The sequence below is a fragment of the Haliotis rufescens genome, unplaced genomic scaffold (assembly GCF_023055435.1).
Source record: "Haliotis rufescens isolate VD_foot unplaced genomic scaffold, xgHalRufe1.0.p SCAF_17, whole genome shotgun sequence".
NCBI lineage: Eukaryota > Metazoa > Mollusca > Gastropoda > Lepetellida > Haliotidae > Haliotis > Haliotis rufescens.
In genome coordinates, this window is record NW_025963857.1 from 15,147,498 (window position 1) to 15,169,145 (window position 21,648).

The 21,648-nt window shown below is 39.2% G+C and overlaps 1 protein-coding gene across 1 annotated transcript in view; it reads left to right on the top strand.

Annotated features, from left to right (window-relative positions):
* Nucleotides 1-7,927, top strand: part of LOC124140880 (Y+L amino acid transporter 2-like) — a 71,671-nt gene extending 63,744 nt beyond the window's left edge. Inside the window, exons 6-10 of the mRNA XM_046508696.2 lie at nucleotides 991-1,094; nucleotides 1,306-1,402; nucleotides 4,134-4,283; nucleotides 5,148-5,325; nucleotides 7,037-7,927. Coding sequence (XP_046364652.2) covers nucleotides 991-1,094; nucleotides 1,306-1,402; nucleotides 4,134-4,283; nucleotides 5,148-5,325; nucleotides 7,037-7,101 — 594 coding nt within the window. The 3' untranslated portion in view covers nucleotides 7,102-7,927. The remainder of the gene's footprint in view (nucleotides 1-990; nucleotides 1,095-1,305; nucleotides 1,403-4,133; nucleotides 4,284-5,147; nucleotides 5,326-7,036) is intronic.
* The last annotated feature ends 13,721 nt before the right edge of the window (nucleotides 7,928-21,648 follow it).

The following is a 21,648-nucleotide window of genomic DNA, read 5'->3' on the forward strand; positions in this document are numbered from 1 at the left end:
AATGCTTGTTTCTCCAAGTGATTTTCATGCTACAACTGTCTTTGTTGTATGTTAACCAAGGGAGTTATGACTTTCGCAGTGCTTCAAGTATAACCTACAGGGTCACATTTTACATTTTACATTTCTAAGAGGTGCATACTGCAACTCCATACTTGACCATGGTAAGGCCTGTGCTGCATTTCGCTAAACATTCACGTCTCAGAACTAAAAATGTGTTAGAAAATGAACTCAGCAGGCAGGGGAAACATGAATATTTACTGCTGTGGAATTTGGACTGACTTGGTGGTTTCAAACTGATTGTTTTGCTGACTTCATAATGGTCCAATAGAAACAAAATTGTTTGAAAAAAAGAAAAGTACAGGCATAATTTCAATTTCAGTACTTAAGCTAATTTTTATTTAATTGTTACAACCTGGAACTACTTTATAAAGAAATGAAGAGTATCACCTTGTGAACAATAGGGGTGACTATTTGTCCTTTGTAGTCCACAATATTGCAATAGTATTGTGATACTTGTCAACTGTTGCAATAGTACTAAGAGTACTAAGATACTAGTACATCAACTAAAGGACTGATAATTATATTAATCAATGTTACAGAAATGGCTAAAGTATTGCCAACAATGTCAAAGTTAGCCATTTTTGTCCCTGTTCCTACTCAAATCAAAGGGAAGTAACTCTAGTCTGAAATTGTCATAGTCCTGGCAAATCAATACACAGGCAGGTTTGAAATTTGCTTAATTTGTTTTATTAATAACTAATTGCAACTATCGATTGTTATGCATACTATCAACAATACTATTGGTAGTTTTTATTTTCTTACGATTTAGTTTTATTGTAGGGTTAACAATGGCAATACATTGATAGTTCAATTTATACTCCAAGTGAATAATCTATATCTTTTTCTGGGAAAGGAGGATCCTCAACAATATTCACTTGACAGCACATCTATCATATTTTTTAATGCTATTTATCTTTGTTTGTGTTTCAGACTTTTGCAAATCGTACTCTAGGAGTGATGGCTTGGGTTATGCCTGTTTTTGTGGCTTGCTCCACATTTGGTGGTCTCAATGGTGCAATCTTCACATCTTCTAGGTAAGCAGAACTTTCTCGCCACTCGCCCGACGTAATCTTCAAATGAAGTTTAATCATGTAATATTTTGTAGTGTGTCATATAAGATCTTCAGGGGTTAAGTATGTGTGCAGCATTCCATGTACCTGGGGGTTGGTTATTTTGCATTTGGGTAAATATTTACTTTGCATGTTTATGACAGATAATGACATGGTATGTGTGTACTTCTTCCAGGTTATTTTTTGTGGGAGCACGTCAAGGTCATCTGCCTGGTTTCCTAGCAACCATTAGTCTGAAGACGATGACACCATTGCCTTCATTGTTGTTTGGGGTGAGTGATCCAGAAATATCAATATGTCTTTCTCCTGGGGATTCTAGATTTGAAGTGGTCCAACCTAGGCTGGTTGTGAGATTTGACCTCTGGAGTAATGGTCAGACTTGGTGACTTGGATGATAGCGTGTCATTGTACACACATGGAGCGTTACTCACAATATCAATCTCTGGAGTGTCTGGACCAAATTTTAGTGCCGTATTTTCTTGAGTATAGTGCGCACCCATGTATAATGCGCACCCCCCTCTAGCGGATTCAATGTTTTGGAAAAAAAGAAATTTGAATATTATGCGCGGAAAAAAATTACACCGTACCCCTTCAGCGAAGTCCGGCAAACGAACGGGTGATGAGAAACTTTGTCAGTACAAATTCGAAATTTGAGATAAAAAATCACCAGACATGTTGATTTAGCTGTACACACGTTTTCTTGGAATCTACCGGTGATTCGGTCAAGACACACCCAATGATATAACTTTACAGTATTTTAATGCAAGGATCGGCAAATGTTGTATCTGAAACTTTTTTTATCAGGAATAATATTCCAATATCTTGTTAATTTAGATGCAGCTTTTACTAGACATATTTAAAATAATAATAACCCTAAGCGAAGCAGCTGATCGCTATTGCCAGGTATTATTTTTTACATGGAACCAGTCTGACCATTCCCCGTCAAGGCTCACGTGCACGTGATCGCGTGATCGCGAGAATTATGTGTTGACATAGAATCGTCCAACAACAACAAATTTGACTTTTAACGATTCAAAGTATGGCATTTATGATATATGTATCCATTCTCTGTCAACTAAAGTTCATTTCAAGGCGTCAATAGCAGTAATCTGACCGTGGTTGCTGTTAATAACGGTGAGTTGTGCAATCTTCCGATTGCTTCACACACGATTTCGCCGAAATTAATTAAAACAACAGTAAAAGGAATTTTGAATAAATAAATGAAATAAGTTACAAACATAAGTCCAGATATACAAAGAACACTTTTTATAGCCAGACAGTGTAATTACATGAATAATTTGCGAACTTCAGTATGGATTTGTTGACATGGTATTTCCGGTGTTACGTGCTCACAGTAATGTCTTTCCATGGGGGAAAAAACATCAAAACTCATTAATTCGTGTATAATGCATACCCCCTTCTACACAGCTGTGTTTTTTGGGAAAAAAAGTGCGCACTATACTCAAGAAAATACAGTATTTACAGACTGCCATCATATAGCTGGAAGATATAAACAACAAAGAAACAAAACTATTAATATATTTCACGACCATGTACAATTAGTGTTATCCAACATTCACTCTTCTGATGTAACAAAGGCCACACATTTTTCATTTTTTGTTTCCCGAGCCTCTGCCCCTACTGAAAAGCAGCCAGTCTAAGAAATATATTAAACATTAAAAATATGTATTTTTAATATGTCTCCCGCTTTTAATATAGACCTCGTATACAATCTGTAAATTCCATGTCTGCATCACTGTCCATCATTCAATGGGCCACCTGCCTCCAAAGCTGAATAAGGTTTTTATCTGACATCGAACTTTTGTACTGGTCCCTAACCAGGTGTTTGGTGTAACAAGCCAATGCTTCACACATTGTACCGATGTAGGATCTAAGGCAGGTGTTTGATGACAAGCCAATGCTTCACACATTGTACCGATGTAGGATCTAAGGCAGGTGTTTGGTGTAACAAGCCAATTCTTCACACATTGTACCGATGTAGAATCTAAGGCAGGTGTTTGGTGTAACAAGCCAATGCTTCACACATTATACCGATGTAGGATCTAAGGCAGGTGTTTGGTGTAACAAGCCAATTCTTCACAAATTGTACCGATGTAGGATCTAAGGCAGGTGTTTGGTGTAACAAGCCAATGCTTCACACATTGTACCCATGTAGGATCTGAGCCAGGTGTTTGATGACAAGCCAATGCTTCACACATTGTACCCATGTAGGATCTGAGCCAGGTGTTTGATGACAAGCCAATGCTTCACACATTGTACCCATGTAGGATCTGAGCCAGGTGTTTGATGACAAGCCAATGCTTCACACATTGTACCGATGTAGGATCTAAGGCAGGTGTTCGGTGTAACAAGCCAATGCTTCACACATTTTACCCGTGTAGTATCTAAGACAGGTGTTTGATGACAAGCCAATGCTTCACACATTGTACCGATGTAGGATCTAAGGCAGGTGTTTGGTGTAACAAGCCAATGCTTCACACATTGCACCCGTGTAGGATCTAAGGCATGTGTTTGGTGTAACAAGCCAATGCTTCACACATTGCACCCGTGTAGGATCTAAGGCAGGTGTTTGGTGTAACAAGCCAATGCTTCACACATTGCACTCATGTAGGATCTAAGGCAGGTGTTTGGTGTAACAAGCCAATGCTTCACACATTGCACCAATGTAGGATCTAAGGCAGGTGTTTGGTGTAACAAGCCAATGCTTCACACATTGCACTCATGTAGGATCTAAGGCAGGTGTTTGGTGTAACAAGCCAATTCTTCACACATTGTACCGATGTAGGATCTAAGGCAGGTGTTTGGTGTAACAAGCCAATGCTTCACACATTGTACCGATGTAGGATCTAAGGCAGGTGTTTGTTTGCGCTGACCCTAGACCTCTTTGACCACTAGGACCTCCACTGCCCCATGTTCCACTGCTGCAGACAAGGTTCACATGACTGAGTATTCTGATGTCATGGGGTTGATCATGTGTTTCAGTGCATCATGTCCCTGGTGATGCTGTGCAGCAATGATGTGTACGCTTTAATCAACTACGGGTCGTTCGTGGAGTCACTCTTCATCGCGCTCTCTGTGGCTGGCCTGCTGTTTCTCAGATATACCCGTCCAAATATGGAACGTCCAATCAAGGTAAGGCGTCGCTGTGAAGCCAAAGTTATTCGTGAAACTTCTCCACTTGGGGAGTGTTATTGATTGTAGGTCTTGTGTTTTTGATAACTTTGCTTTAAGATAATTGTTTCTGTTCCAACCCTTTAAATGTTATGGGACCACCTCCGTGGTCTAGTTGGAGATCGTCTGCCCGGGAAGCGAAAGGTCTGGGGTTTGATCCCCGGCCGCGTCATACCAAAAGACGTTAAAAGGTGGAACTTGTTGTTACCCTGCCTTGGTCTTCTGCAAATGATAATGCCCTGAAAAATAGCATTACCCTTATATTAGAAATTGGCACTAGTCCTATGGACCAGTGAAGATCCGGGGAAGGATAGGTCTTCAGCAACCCATGCTTGCCGAAAAAGGCGACTATGCTTGTCACAAGAGGTGACTAACGGGATCGGATGGTCAGGCTCACTGACTTGGTTGATGCATGTTATTGATCCCAATTGTGTGGATCAATGCTCATGATATTAATCACTGGATTATCTGGTCAAGACTCGATTATTACCTCCGTCATATAGGTGGAATATTGCTGAGTGCAGCGTTAAACAACAAACCAACTGACCAACTAGCCAAACTGCCCAGTAGTTAAGGTATTATAAGGACTAGTAGAAATGTGCCATTTTTCAGGGTTTTGCTGTATGTTATGTTAAAACAGTTGGTATCTTTTGCAGTTATTGTTGACATATTTAAATTTTGTGTTTATTGAGTTGTTACTGTAAAAACTGAAAACTTTGCATGGATTTATGCAGAGTGTACACCATCTTTTAAGTTTGTGCCTCCATGATACTCCTCAGTATAGTTAAGTATCTCCCTCACTCATCCTGGTTGTCATGGCTACAGGTGAACATCTTCTTCCCGGTGTTCTTCCTGGTGATCTGTCTGTTCCTGCTGATCACGCCGTTGACGTCCAGTCCCATGGAGTGTCTCATGGGCCTCGTCATGATCGCCACCGGGATCCCCGTCTACTTCCTGGGGGTCATGTGGAAGAAGAAACCAAGGGCAATCCATAAGTTGCTGAGTAGGTACAATTTGACCCGTTGTCTGGTGTATCAATAATATGTTACTTTACTGAGTAGGTACAATTTGACCCGTTGTCTGGTGTATCAATAATATGTTACTTTACTGAGTAGGTACAATTTGACCCGTTGTCTGGTGTATCAATAATATGTTACTTTACTGAGTAGGTACAATTTGACCCGTTGTCTGGTGTATCAATAATATGTTACTTTACTGAGTAGGTACAATTTGACCCGTTGTCTGGTGTATCAATAATATGTCACACAAGCAATCGTTACTTTACTGAGTAGGTACAGTCTGACCCGTTGTCTGGTGTATCAATAATATGTCACACAAGCAGTCGTTACTTTACTGAGTAGGTACAATTTAACCCGTTGTCTGGTGTATCAATAATATGTCACACAAGCAATCGTTACTTTACTGAGTAGATACAGTCTGACCTGTTGTCTGGTGTATCAATAATATGTCACACAAGCAATCGTTACTTTACTAAGTAGGTACAGTCTGACCCGTTGTCTGGTGTATCAATAATATGTTACACAAGCAATCATTACTTTACTGAGTAGATACAGTCTGACCTGTTGTCTGGTGTATCAATAATATGTCACACAAGCAATCGTTACTTTACTGAGTAGGTACAGTCTGACCCGTTGTCTGGTGTATCAATTATTAGTGACACATTTCTGTGCTAAGTAGGTACAATTTGACCCTTTGTCTCCAAGTCCTGTATATATGAATAGTTTGTGTAAATCAAAATATATGTGCATTGTGCACGGCGGTGGGATGACACACTGATTGTGATTTGTTACTTCTCGATACAAGTATCAATCACAGAGGTACACTAGGTACAAATATCGATACATACCTTAAATGTTTTCTGTAAAAACTGTTACACCAAACTCTGATTAGTCGTGAAAACCTAAGTAATTCAATCCATTGTACCACACTTGACACTGCCGGGCGGTCGGGTAGCCAAGTGGTTAAAGCGTTCGCTCGTCACGCCGAAGACCCGGGTTCGATTCCCGACATGGGTACAATGTGTGAAGCCCATTTCTGGTGTCCCCCGCCGTGATATTGCTGGAATATTGCTAAAAACGGCGTAAAACCATACTCACTCACTCACTTGACACTGCCAACTGTAAATTGTCAGTGTGCCAGGTATTTGGCTATCCTGTCTCATTCGTGACCAACTCGTGTTATTCCGGGACAAGCCGAATAGCGACTCGTGCCCCTCTCATGGCCATTTTTGCGACCGGATTCCGTCGTTGCGCGGACGGGCATACCTAAAACAATGTCAACTCGTTGCGTAATGGTTCACATTTATTTCCCCATATATTATATATATTTCAGATGTAATTTAAAGCACATCGAGACATGCGGTATATTTTTAGATGCAAGACATATGTAAAATCAAAAAATATTTCTGAGGGATTCTTTGACGAAGAACTTGAAATCATACGCGCATTCTGATTGGTTGTATTTTCCCACATAACATTCATCGATAGGGGGACGAGTCTTTTTGCAGGCTACGGAAAGGGGCCAGTGGTGACGAATGATCCTGTCTATGAAAATATGGCTTACACTAAGAGCACATGCAAGTATCATGATACGTATCGTATCGTGATACATATCGGATTGCACAGTTGGTGTATCGTCCCCGCCCTTCATGCGCTTGAACAGATTTTAATATTTTATGTTATCCTGTGTTGCAGATACGACTACAAGGTTTACCCAGAAACTGTTCTACGCAGCACGAGAAGAACTGAAAGAAGATTAAGCATTAGCGTCCTAGTAGTCTCCGAATTGATGGTCGTAGTTTCCTGGAAGTAACTAGTATGGATTAACAGGCTAATGGACAAGTTAGGCTCCTCAGTAATGAGGTACTTGACTAATTTAGACTCATTAACAAAGAGACTATGCATTGTATGAAGGGGCGTGGCAATATATTAAGTCTCGAAGTTGCACTTGTTTTCCGCATGCTGATAACCATGAGAGCAACATTAATATTTATGTCACCAAATAGGACAATGTCTGTGAATGCTTAGGAACTGAACATTTAATATTCTTGGGGTCCCCCGAGTTTTTTTTCAAAAAAATAATTTGGTCCAGAAAATGTTTGAAAATACATTTTGGTATTTAAATAGAAGGTACTTTTTCACTGGACATGCTCTTTCGTTGAAATGTCTGAAGCATAATTTGTTTTTGAATCATTTTATAAGACAATATATGTTTTTCGATTGTGTCCTGGGCCTCCTCCCAGAATGTCAAATGGTGGTTCCCCAATTATCGCTGTTGTAAGTTGCCCTACTAAGACTGAACATTTACATTTACATATGTCGTACAGAAAACAGCATTGTAGGAGGTGAATATAATTGCCTTGTATCTATCATCAAAAACATTTTTGTTTCATCGACGTTTGAACTAAGTTTGTTTGCTGCCACTCGATTTTTTACAAGTTTAGCAAATTGTAGAATTTTTATAAGGCTAAAAAAATAATAGTCTTGGTTCTCAGGCACTGCCTGCATCATCATAAAATTTGCCACAGGTTTCGTTTTTTGTTTCCATATTTTACTCATCAAGGCATACATTTATGTAGGGAGGCCCTTTCCCAGATTGGGGGCGGTCGGGTAGCCTAGTGGTTAAAGCGTTCGCTCGTCATGCCGAAGACCCGGGTTCGATTCCCGACATGGGTACAATGTGTGAAGCCCATTTCTGGTGTCCCCCGCCGTGATATTGCTCATCATATATATACTAGTTTGAACAACAACAAAAACACATAAAAAGTCTCCGCATGCCCACACCATATTTTCAAAAAACATTGTTAGAGAACCAATTCTTTTATTTTTTTTAAGCCTAACCGCCCCTTTTTATAAATTTTCTAAGTACCCAGAGCACTAATTGCGGTGAATATGGTACCTTATTTTCACCCTGTTTTGTCATGCCGAGGTTGAATGGCAACACTCTCTGGCCTGTCTTGGGTAACATCTTGTGTCTACAGAATAATATATAGAACTGTAGTCGCTGTAGATTGTTTTACACGTTTGTATTACCCAACTGAAGAGTTCTGGGTTTTTTTTCACACTAAATAGGCTACCAACAAGATACGTAAATCTGACTGGCTGGGATTTGGGAATACCATCTATGGGATTCTCGTGCTATTTTTAGTAACTTTCGTTTATATCATACACAGATGTATTTATGTGTTTCTGTAGACAGTCATTTGATTGCTTTCTAGCCGAACAAAATGATAGATATTTCTGTTGTGTAATATCTATTTATGCTCTCTATGGTGTCATGTCAAGGTTTTTGTGGAATAACTGAATGTGTTCGTTAATGCATGAGGCTGCAATGACTGGGGATTTCCTGTTATGGTGCTTGTGAACATTCACACTGGTTCAAGAGGGTTTAAATCTCTGTGTGTGTGACAATGATCTTGTAATAATATTGTTCGAATGTTAAAATTGACCCTCAAAGGATTGTACTTTTTTGTGTTGATTCTTTTTGAGTTTATATATCAGTTTTGTTATTTTGCTTTCATGTTAAAAATGTTCTTGTTTCTTGTTAAAAAATCTTTCGTGCTTTTTAAGTTTATTATTGGTAATAATTACTTATGAAATAATTTTTTACCTTTTAAGAACCACTTTATCCAAGTTTGTTTTGTTTCAGTTGAGAACCACTTTTTAATTTTTAAGAATTTGGAATGTGATGGAGATAAGACATATATCCTTCTACGAATCAAACTGTTGTGATTCTTTTGTAAACATATGTGTATTTTGAATCTCCATTGCTGTTTAAAAAACATTTGTGAGTGAGGTATTAAGGTATCAATTTATCCAGAATCAGATCTGATAGAATATTAGGGGAAGAAGGTTGAGTTTGTATTTTGTAAAAAGAAATACGAGATTGATTCTCAAGAAATATTCGGTGTTTGAAAATTATTGTGTTTGTGTTATATACAGTGATATACCAATGATATTCTTCCTGTTGGTATTATATTAGATATACAGGGTGAATATCCTAATTGGCATATGAAATATACTAATTTTTTCAGTTTTGTTTCATTCCTTCATCCAAAGTGATGCCACTGCCCTCAGACATGTTATCTGTCTCTTTTCGTGATAACATATCGAAATATATGATAAATCCATCAACATTCATCAGCTCAAACAATGGACTCTGGAAATTTTGATATTACAAGGGAGATAACTCCTGACTTTTGTTTATTGTTACCACTTATTAAGGGGAAAATAGTTTACAGGGTCTAAAGTAACTCATTCCATGATGAACAATTGCATGTTCATGTCTGTATTCTTGTAATTAGACTATGCATTCGGGTCATATGTTTGTCATTGTACATACAGGTGTATTGTCAGTCTAAAAAAATCAGACCTTAGTGCTCGCTACTGCGAAAAAGATCTGAGGACATCCCATTACAGGTCACGACCATTCGCAAACGTTGACCAACCAATGAAATGACTCAACCAGAAGTCGACACTAGCCAATCAGACAGCAGCTTTCTCGAGCAAAACGACACGATTTTCAAATTGGCAACTTCGAATTCCATTCCAGACTCGGTTCACCCCGATTATGTTTCTAGGTTTGTCAGCACCATACCCGTGCTCGTGGGTTTCACCGAAGTGGTAAACGTCTGAGACCTGCATCACTTCGGGCTTTCCTCCCACATTAAGCTGACACGCCGCGATATAACTGGAATACTGTTAAAAGCGGCGTTAAACCCAACTCACTCACTCATTCCAGACTACGCTTTGAAAAATATTTTGACGAAGTTCTCGATTCAAAATTTGAACACTGAACAAAATAACATTCTGGAATGTCTAAAAGATGACCTACATTTTATGGCAGTAGTTCCCATGGGATAATCCAAGTCCGTAGAAATGTTTATCCCATATTGAAGTGAGAGATAGACGATGATTTTGACATTCAGTTGTAATGCCCATATTATTCTGGAATACCCTGTGTTAACCTTTTTTTAGGTTGCATGATTAGAAAACACATTCCGACCGTCATTTTCCTGATCTGGTAAGCGGCACTCTGAATGGTCGGATGAAATGCCGTTCTGACGTGACCCGTAATGGGATGTCCTCAGATCTTTGTCTAGTGGTACCGAGAACTATCTCTTTGCTGAGATTGGATGTATTATATAGATACTTATATATACATAGCTATGTATATTATATGCAAGTAGAAGATTGTATTGTCAAGATGTATACTACTCAAAAAAGTTAAGATCCTTCTGATACTTTCATATACAGTAAACAACGGTTATAACAAACTCAAAGGGACCACTAATGTTAGTTTGTTATAACATTGGTTCGTTATAAGCACTTATACAGCATATATACAGCATATGGCCGGCAACATATCCATGAAGATCCTGGGTAGAATAGGTCTTCAGCAACCCATGCTTGACATAAAGGGCGACTATGCTTGTTGTAAGAGGCGACTAAAGGGATAGTGGGTGGTCAGATTCGCTGACTTGGTTGATGCATGTCATCATATCCCAATTGTGTGGATCGATGCTCATGATGTCAATCACTGGATTGTCTGGTCCAGACTCGATTATATACAGACTGCCGTCATGTAGCTGGAATATCGCTGACTTGGTTGACGCATGTCATCATATCCCAATTGCGTAGATCGATGCTCATGATATCAATCACTGGATTGTCTGATCCAGACTTGGTTATATATGAAGACCATCGTCATATAACTGGAATATTGCTGAGTGCGGCGTTAAACAAGCAAAAACAAAAACTGTTTGCTATATCCGTCAGTTTGTTATAAGCTTGGTTGTTGTAAACGTAGTTTACTGCACTATAGTAATTCTGCCATGCCATGGCAGATTAACTATAGTAATAAGAAAGAAGCAGATAGTCTTACACTATTTTGAGTTGTTTAATTTAGTTTCATTGGTGGTGTACAGTTTTCTTTTTTGTTATTAAGATCATACAAATGTTACTTGTTATTTTGTTACGCAAGTTATACCATTCTGATATGAAAGCTACATAAAAGCATAATGTCGAACAAAACACTTTGTATATGTTGGCCGAGTATGATTGTTAACTCATGGTTATGTGGGACAGTTGTTATGCTCTGACATAGAGGCATAATGGCGTCTCCAGATATATAGCATGGCATGTATAGCATCCTATTCTAGATATTTTGATGTTTTACGTGATATACTCAGTTATTAGAATAATTGCTTTCGTGTCATCAGTGTCAGGACCTGATTAAAGGAGGCATCACAGTGAGATTAGTGTGTGTAGTTCACTCTTAGATGTCCAGGGGAGACTATTGTAGTTTGTTTCTCAAAACTGAAAGGTCAGATTCCCATAGAACATGTATTACAATGTATACGTGGAGAGGCTGTGCACCCAGATTGATTTCTAATTGACATGGCATGATAAATATACATTGATAAGTTATGAACAATATTTGATAAAAAAAATAATCAAAAACAAAATCCATATTTGGATAAAGAAAATAGTACAGTTTTAGGTATGAGGGGTGTTCAATAAGTTTTGCAACTTCAATATAAGACCAAGTCGCAGAATCTCTCGTCATCCTGGAAGCGTCTTCCATGTAGGGCAGATTTCATTTGCCGGTACAGGAAAAAGTCACTGGGGGCTAAGTCTGGGCTGCACAGTTAAATCGCCCACCCTACAGCCCTTACAGACTTAAAAAAACACACAAACAAACAAGCAGTTTATCAAACTTAAGCAATATCATCACCATACAACTAAACTGCAAATCAGCCTTGACACCGCTGTTACCTGACATTATGACTCGCTTCAAGCACCGTTGCCATGGTTTCCTTTGTTTTACCAGTATTTAGTAGGAGTATCTGTCTCTTTGTCTCCTTTCACTTACATGAGTGTTGAATATACCTGCCTTTTACTCATGTCGCCATGTTGAGATTCTTTATGTAATAATTTCTTACAGTTCAAGACTTAGTTTGAAATCAAAGAATGTATAAACTGTTACCCCCCAGGATGGTTCGAATCTTCTGATTTTGAAGCCTCTGACATCACTGCACTGCCACTGGGGCTGTTTTAGGAAGAAGCATTAATTTTAATATTTAAGGATTTTTATTATGAATATTTTTATTTGCGTTTTTAAGTTACTCTGGTCATTTGTGATATATAAACATCCCTTTAAATGACAATCTCATTAAAATCAGATTTTAGTTCTTACCACCGCAAAACAAAGATCTGAGGCCATCCCATGACCGGTCTCGTCAGAATGACATTTCATCTGACCAATCAGAGATAATGGCTCTTTATTATTTACATTTGGCACTGGATGGTTAACTTTATTTTCGAGATACAGAAATCAGATATGTTTATCTGAATGCTTCTTTCACTTGTACTGAGGATTTAGATGCCTCAACACATCTAACAGATTGACCTGACACAACCAATGGTGTTGTCTGGTCTTCAAACAGAGGTATGGTATCAGATTACAAGATCTGATGTTGATGAGATTGGGTGTATTGATAGTTGGATACAGGTGCAACTCCTTCACGGTTGGGCACACTTATATTTATTTTATTAACAAGACTGCCACTTAGATATTATGCATCTATACCTCACATTTGTCTGTCATATCAGATCTGGATAATTTTACAGAAACCTGATATGAAAATATATATATTTTCATTGAGCATTATTGAACAATTTCCCCCTCATTTATGCATGGAGATCAGCTGATGTAATTTGAATTTGATTAATACATATAGGTCTTTTTTTTTTCTGGAAAATTCACGATAACCCCATAATGTCAATATTAAATATAAATTCCTGAAGACATTAGGCATGGGTGAAGGTTTTAGCTTGATTTTAAGTTTCAAGGTTAGAAACTAACTTGTTTAATTGTGTAGTCTTTATTATGGGACGCAAAAGAAAAAGGGTCTCAACAATTACTACTGGGCATCAGGGCCCACTTGCACAAAACGATCTTAGTGCTAAGACTATTGTAAGCCTATGTTAAAGTATGGGAGTTAAGCGCTAAGATCGCTTTGTGCAAGTGGGCCCTGGATGCTTTATGAATTTGTCATTGACATTATAGGGTGTCAGAATCTACTTGCCTTTATTATTTACATTTGGCACTGAAGGTTTAACTTCATTTTTCTCTCCACAAACATGTCAGTTAGTTTTGGTTTCGATTGCAGCTGTAGTAAGTGTGCTGCAGACACCTCAAGACCCTTACTTGCTGTGCCTTTGGGGCCAAATGTTTCAACTTCCAGGAAGGGGGGTTTCAAGAATTTATAAAATAAATCCTGAAATAAAAATGTCAAAATAGGTACTTTAATCTTAATCTTAAATTAAGTGTGAACTAACTATATTGTCTGTATTCCATGTAACCTCCCCCCTCTCCCTCCCCCCCCCCCCCCTAAATTAACAAAATATAAATATGATGTTCCTATGTCTGAATCAATTATGTCCACTAGCACAGGTGATACTCACACCATGTGTGCTAAACAAGTGTAGCACTGCCTGTGTAGTATATTGGCATTCGTATTACCTAAGCACAAACGCAACAAACATATTTTTTATATTACAGAATCTGTATATAGAAATGATATTTTGATGAAATTTTCATGCCAGATTTTATTTTTTTTTTGTAAATAGAATCGCTTCTTAATGTTTAGCAAGTCAATGGTAGTGTCTTTATGGTATGTAGGTTTGAATATGAATATATTGCTTAACGTGAACTGTATGACTAGCGTGATCATGGCTCGCTGGTAGATCTGGTCTCAGTGTGGTAGATATAACTCGCAGTATAGTTCTGGTGGACAGTGTTCTTCCAGTGTGTGGAGGTCCGATTGCTTCTTGTTACGGTATGTATGTATAACAGTATTCCATGTATTCACAGACTTATTAGATTAGGTGGCTAAGCTGGGTGTCTTGCTTGCTTGAGTGGCATCATACCGACGCTGTGGATTATTGCTCATAATATCAATCACTGGTTTGTCTAGTCCAGACTTGATTATTTACAGACGGTCATTGAGCTGGAACTTTGCTGAGTGCGGAGTTAAACAACAAACAAAACTGTACACTACTCAAAAGAAGTTAAGGAACCCCTTTTTTTGTATGTGAGTGTTCTTTAATTTGTTTTGAGTAGTATAGATTGTGTCTTGAAAACTCATAAATTTACCTTGTGGCAGTGCTAGTTATTGGAATAAGGCCAGCCAAAAGTAAGTTTGTATCTGACACCATTATTCAACAATACATTTGGGGCAGACGGGTAGCCTAGTGGTTAAAGCATTCGCTTGTCACGCCGAAGACCCGGGTTCGATTCCCGACATGGGTACAATGTGTGAAGCCCATTTCTGGTGTCTCCTGCCGTGATATTGCTGGAATATTGCTAAAAGCGGCATAAAACCATACTCACTCACTCACTCATTTCATTTGGCACCAGGATGAATCACTCAGAAAATTAGAGTTCATTTTTTCCAAGCTTTATCACAATGCTAGTAGTGATAATTATGAGGTCGACATTTTGAATTAATGTTTGGATCAGGATGATTAGGGATACGGATGATTTGGTTCATGTCCGTGATACAATAGCATTTTTTTAGGTTTACGTCATTGAGGTCAATGTGATGTTTGAAAACCAGGACTCTCCTGATCCACCACTGTCCTTTTCCATATGACAGTAACATAGACCTATAATAGCTTGTTGTGACAAAACACACCTTGAAGCCATGATCCATGTGATCCTTGTGATCGTCAACATCCAGTATGTCCAGTCTTGGACATACTGGACGATGACGATCACAAGTATCACAAGGATCAAGGTGTCAAGGAACCTTTTGTCTTCAGGTGAAGATGGAATCGTGGAAAGTGCAGATGTCATGATGTCGAGAATCATAATAATAGAGCTAATGTGTTTATCCAGAAAGTGGAAGTGTTTACAGCATGGTCAGAATGGGAGTGATACTATGACAATGTTATTGAACTTTTATTGAACAGATTTTTGAAGAGAGTGATACTGTGGAGTGACATCTAATTTTTGGGTGAGAGACCGACTGAATATTGTTTAATGTCGCATCAGCATACATCCTGCTCTTGGCAAGTATATTTGTGGGTGGATGAGAGTTAGCTATGGGGTTACATTTACTGTTGATATATTGGCATTCCAGGCGAATCTTCTTTCGTTCAGTGATAACAATGTTCATTCCTCACTTTTAAATGTGGTAACGATTGATCAGTGGAAATTCTAGAGCATGGTCCAAATAAGAATTTTGCAATGCTAATTATTTTCGCAGGAAATTTAATTGACATGTGTTTATTTATACATAATTGCTAAAGGGGCTGATGGGAGGGGGGTACCTGCTATATTTCTTAGCCACCACGCCCCTTTGTAGCCTTGCTTGTATTATATTTCCATTAATGTAAGATGGACCTCAAACATGAGACACCTGTTTTATGATATGCTTCAGCAACCCATACTTGCCGTAAAAGGCGACTGTGCTTGTCGTAAAAGGCGACTAACGGGATCGGGTGGTCAGGCTCGCTGACTTGGTTGATGCATGTCATCAATCCCAATTGCGTGGATCGATGCTCATGTTATCAATCACTGGATTGTCTGGTCCAGACTCGATTATTTACAGACCGCCATCATATGGCTGGAAAATTGCTGAGTGCGGCGTTAAAAAACAAACAAACAAACAAACAAACACATGATTTCCAACCTAAGTTATGAACAGTTTATATAGATCGTTGTAGGATAAACAGTTTATGTACATAGTTGAAGGATAAATAGAGGTTATCACGCGAGTGTGTTTGGGGATGGGAAATATCCTGCATTAGGAATAAACATTGTATTTAGCGAGCCTTGGGGAGAATTGTTTGAGAAACCTACCCACTATATGATAAACAGGTATACCAATTGTTGAATGATAAACAGATACACAAACTGTTCATGTATAAACAGTTCAATAATAAACAGGTATACAAGCTGGAGAAGAGATATGTTTCAGCTTGTAGAAGTAATTACATATGATCCCAGATATACAGGGGCAGTATCCAAGGCCTTGTTCATGTGTGTATGTGTGTACTGAACATTCTCTCCTTGTTATTCATGATGTGTAAAGACTGCTGATTATGTTTTCTGCTAAGGCCAGGCTTTTTTTTATTTTTAAGATTACAGATTTTTCAGCCCAAAGTCCAGGGTTGGAGGAGGGAAAAAAAAAAGCCTGATGCATTTTTTTTTTAATGCAGAATGCCTATGGCATACTTTATGAACATATTCTGTGCTCAAAAGACCGCCATTTCTGACGATAAAGCCCCTTGTAACAATAAAAATTCTACCACTTACAACACGGACAGTTGTCAAGGGAGGCTATTCATGTTCGGCTTTGAGATCAACAAAGATCAATTATGAATCTCTTTACTAGTTTACAATGGTAAATTCATATGTTTTTAACTTAAAGGTGATACATGTAATAACAAATAAAAAACTGACTACGTGGCTATCGACGGGGAAAAAAATGGAAATCTGATTATTATTTTTATAATTTTCTAAAAGATTAGAGTCGGTGGGTCTGTAATCTGAAAAATATAAAATGCCTGGCCTAAATAACTGATATGACCTGGTAATGAAATGTAATTTTGTTCTTGATATTTTCCTTGATAGACTAACTTACGCTTACTTCACCTGAACAAAATATTTTGTATTTGTCCAGATTGTCAAGAAGTTTATCTAAATATCTTTTTTTTGTTTTCAAATATTTGTAAATTATGATTTTTGTGTTTTTAAGATGGGACTGTGCTGTGCTACAGAATTACATCCCCTGGCTAAAATAGATTTGGAGAAATTAATCCCTACAATGTGTAGTCTCCTCATCGATGTTCCATCGATGATGTATTAACATCTTTGAAGAAAAAGAACATAGTAATCGAAATGGTCGCTGCTTGTCCCAACTATTTGACCAAAACATTCTGAAGAAGAAATTTCACATGGTATTGTTTCTGTCCCCTATTATTCCATTATTTCAAGTCCATGTCATACATTCCAGAGGCCTGTTCCAACAAGCAATCTTAGCACAATGACTGTTATAAGATCAGGGACCTTGGTCCATTTAACATGGCAATGTTAGCATTGCAGGAGAGACAACTGTCATTGATTTGCTTTGTGAACGTGGGCCCAACATCGGAGCACAGAAAAGTACCGTCACATGCAACATGTGTCATCCATACTTGATATGACTGTCCATGCATAAAATGGACTTTGATTGAAATATTTTGTTTGAACATTTTAACGAAGATCTTCTTTTACATGTCACACTAAATACTGTCCATTTGTGATGTAAGTTTGTCCATCCTTGTAGCATAATGACCTATTTTATACTCTCTACTGTCAGGCAGTGATGCCATGCCTTTTGCTCTCCTGACCTTGTACCATGCATTCTTCTACAATAAACAGTATACAGGAAGGAGTCGGTGTTCTGTTTTCAAGGGTCTTAAGATTGTTGTTTTATGCGTCAGTCAACAACGTTCCAGCAATGTCATGAAGGCTTTAAGTTATGGAGTCACAGAGTCCATTGCTTGATTGTGTGAGCAGCCATTGTGTCCAGTCTAGGATACACAGTCAGCCATTGTGTCCAGTCAAGGATACACAATCAGCCACTGTGTCTGGTCTAGCATACACAATCAGCCATTGTGTCCGGTCTAGGATACACAATCAGCCATTGTGTTCGGTTAAGCATACACAATCAGCCATTGTGTTCGGTCTAGCATACACAATCAGCCATTGTGTCCAGTCTAGGATACACAATCAGCCATTGTGTCCGGTCTAGGATACACAATCAGCCATTGTATCGGGTCTAGGATACACAATCAGCCATTGTGTCCGGTCTAGGATACACAATCATCCATTGTGTCCAGTCTAGCATACATAAACAGCCATTGTGTCCGGTCTAGGATACACAATCAGCAAGTGTGTCCGGTCTAGGATACACAATCAGCAATTGTGTCCGGTCTAGGATACACAATCAGCCATTGTGTCCAGTCTAGGATTAACAATCAGCCATTGTGTCCAGTCAAGGATACATAATCAGCCATTGTGTCCGGTCTAGGATACACAATCAGCAATTGTGTCCGGTCTAGGATACATAATCAGCCATTGTGTCCGGTCTAGCATACACAATCAGCCATTGTGTCCAGTCTAGGATACACAATCAGCCATTGTGTCAAGTCTAGGATACATAATCAGCCATTGTGTCCAGTGAAGGATACACAATCAGCCATTGTGTCCAATCTAGGATACACAATCAGCAATTGTGTCCGGTCTAGGATACACAATCAGCCATTGTGTCCGGTCTAGGATACACAATCAGCAATTGTGTCCAGTCTAGGATACACAGTCAGCCATTGTGTCCAGTCAAGGATACATAATCAGCCATTGTGTCCGGTCTAGGATACACAATCAGCAATTGTGTCCGGTCTAGGATACATAATCAGCCATTGTGTCCGGTCTAGGATACACAATCAGCCATTGTGTCTGGTCTAGGATACACAATCAGCCATTGTGTTGACGGCCTAGGAAACACAATCAGCCATTGTGTCCGTTCTAGAATACACAATCAGCCATTGTGTCCGGTCGAGGATACACAATCAGCTTTTGTGTCCGGTCTAGGATACATAATCAGCCATTGTGTCCGGTCTAGGATACACAATCAGCCATTTTGTCCAGTCTAGGATACACAATCAGTCATTGTATCGGGTCTAGGATACACAATCAGCCATTGTGTCCGGTCTAGGATACACAATCATCCATTGTGTCCAGTCTAGCATAGATAAACAGCCATTGTGTCCGGTCTAGGATACACAATCAGCCATTGTGTCCGGTCTAGCATACACAATCAGCCATTGTGTTCAATCTAGCATACAAAATCAGTCATTGTGTCCAGTCTAGGATTAACAATCAGCAATTGTGTACGGTCTAGGATACACAATCAGCCATTGTGTCCGGTCTAGTATACATAATCAGCCATTGTGTCCAGTCTAGGATACATAATCAGCGATTGTGTCCGGTCTAGCATACACAATCAGCCATTGTGTCCAGTCTAGGATACATAATCAGCCATTGTGTCCAGTCTAGGATACATAATCAGCCATTGTGTCCAGTCAAGGATACATAATCAGCCATTGTGTCCGGTCTAGGATACACAATCAGCAAGTGTGTCCGGTCTAGGATACACAATCAGCAATTGTGTCCGGTCTAGGATACACAATCAGCAATTGTGTCCAGTTTAGGATACACAGTCAGCCATTGTGTCCAGTCAAGGATACATAATCAGCCATTGTGTCCGGTCTAGGATACACAATCAGCAATTGTGTCCGGTCTAGGATACATAATCAGCCATTGTGTCCGGTCTAGGATACACAATCAGCCATTGTGTCCGGTCTAGGATACACAATCAGCCATTGTGTCCAGTCTAGGATACATAATCAGCCATTGTGTCCGGTCTAGGATACACAATCAGCCATTGTGTCCAATCTAGGATACACAATCAGCCATTGTGTCAGTTCTAGGATACACAATCAGCCATTGTATCCGGTCTAGGATACACAATCAGCCATTGTGTCCGGTCTAGGATACACAATCAGACATTGTATCCGGTCTAGGATACACAATCAGCTTTTGTATCCGGTCTAGTATACACAATCAGCCATTGTGTCCAGTCTAGGATACACAATCAGCCATTTTGTCCAGTCTAGGATACACAATCAGCCATTGTGTCCGGTCTAGGATACACAATAAGCCATTGTGTCCGGTCTAGGATACACAATCAGCCTTTGTTTCCGGTCTAGGATACACAATCATCCATTGTATCAGGTCTAGGATACACAATCAGCCATTGTGTCCAGTCTAGCATACACAATCAGCCATTGTGTCTGGTCTAGGATACACAATGAGCCATTTTGTCCAGTCTAGGATACACAATTAGCCATTGTATCCGGTCTAGGATACACAATCAGCCATTTTGTCCGGTCTAGGATACACAATCAGACATTGTATCAGGTCTAGGATACACAATCAGCCAATGTGTCAGTTCAAGGATACACAATCAGCCATTGTGTCAGTTCCATGATACATAATCAGCCATTGTGTCCGGTCTAGGATACGCAATCAGCTTTTGTGTCCAGTCTAGGATACACAATAAGCTTTTGTGTCCGGTCTAGTATACACAATCAGCCATTGTGTGTAGTCTAGGATACACAATTAGCCATTGTGTCAGTTCCAGGATACACAATAAGCCATTGTGTATGTTCCAGGATACACAATCAGCCATTGTGTCAGTTCCAGGATACACAATCAGCCATTGTGTCAGTTCCATGATACATAATCAGCCATTGTGTCCGGTCTAGGATACGCAATCAGCTTTTGTGTCCAGTCTAGGATACACAATAAGCTTTTGTGTCCGGTCTAGTATACACAATCAGCCATTGTGTGTAGTCTAGGATACACAATTAGCCATTGTGTCAGTTCCAGGATACACAATAAGCCATTGTGTCAATTCCAGGATACACAATCAGCCAATGTGTCAGTTCAAGGATACACAATCAGCCATTGTGTCAGTTCCATGATACACAATCAGCCATTGTGTCCGGTCTAGGATACGCAATCAGCTTTTGTGTCCAGTCTAGGATACACAATAAGCTTTTGTGTCCGGTCTAGTATACACAATCAGCCATTGTGTGTAGTCTAGGATACACAATTAGCCATTGTGTCAGTTCCAGGATACACAATAAGCCATTGTGTCAGTTCCAGGATACACAATCAGCCATTGTGTCAGTTCCAGGATACACAATCAGCCATTGTGTCCGGTCTAGGATACACAATCAGCTTTTGTGTCCAGTCTAGGATACACAATCAGCCATTGTGTGTAGTCTAGGATACACAATCAGCCATTGTGACAGTTCCAGGATACACAATCAGCCATTGTGTCCGGTCTAGGATACACAATCAGCTTTTGTGTCCGGTCTAGTATACACAATCAGCCATTGTGTGTAGTCTAGGATACACAATTAGCCATTGTGTCAGTTCCAGGATACACAATAAGCCATTGTGTCAGTTCCAGGATACACAATCAGCCATATTGTCCAGTCTAGGATACACAGTCAGCCATTGTGTCTGGTCTAAGATACACATTCAGCCATATTGTCCAGTCTAGGATACACAATCAGCAATTGTGTCAGTTCTTGGATACACAATCAGCCATTGTGTCCGGTCTAGGATACATAATCAGCCATTGTGTCCGGTCTAGGATACACAATCAGCCATTGTATCCAAT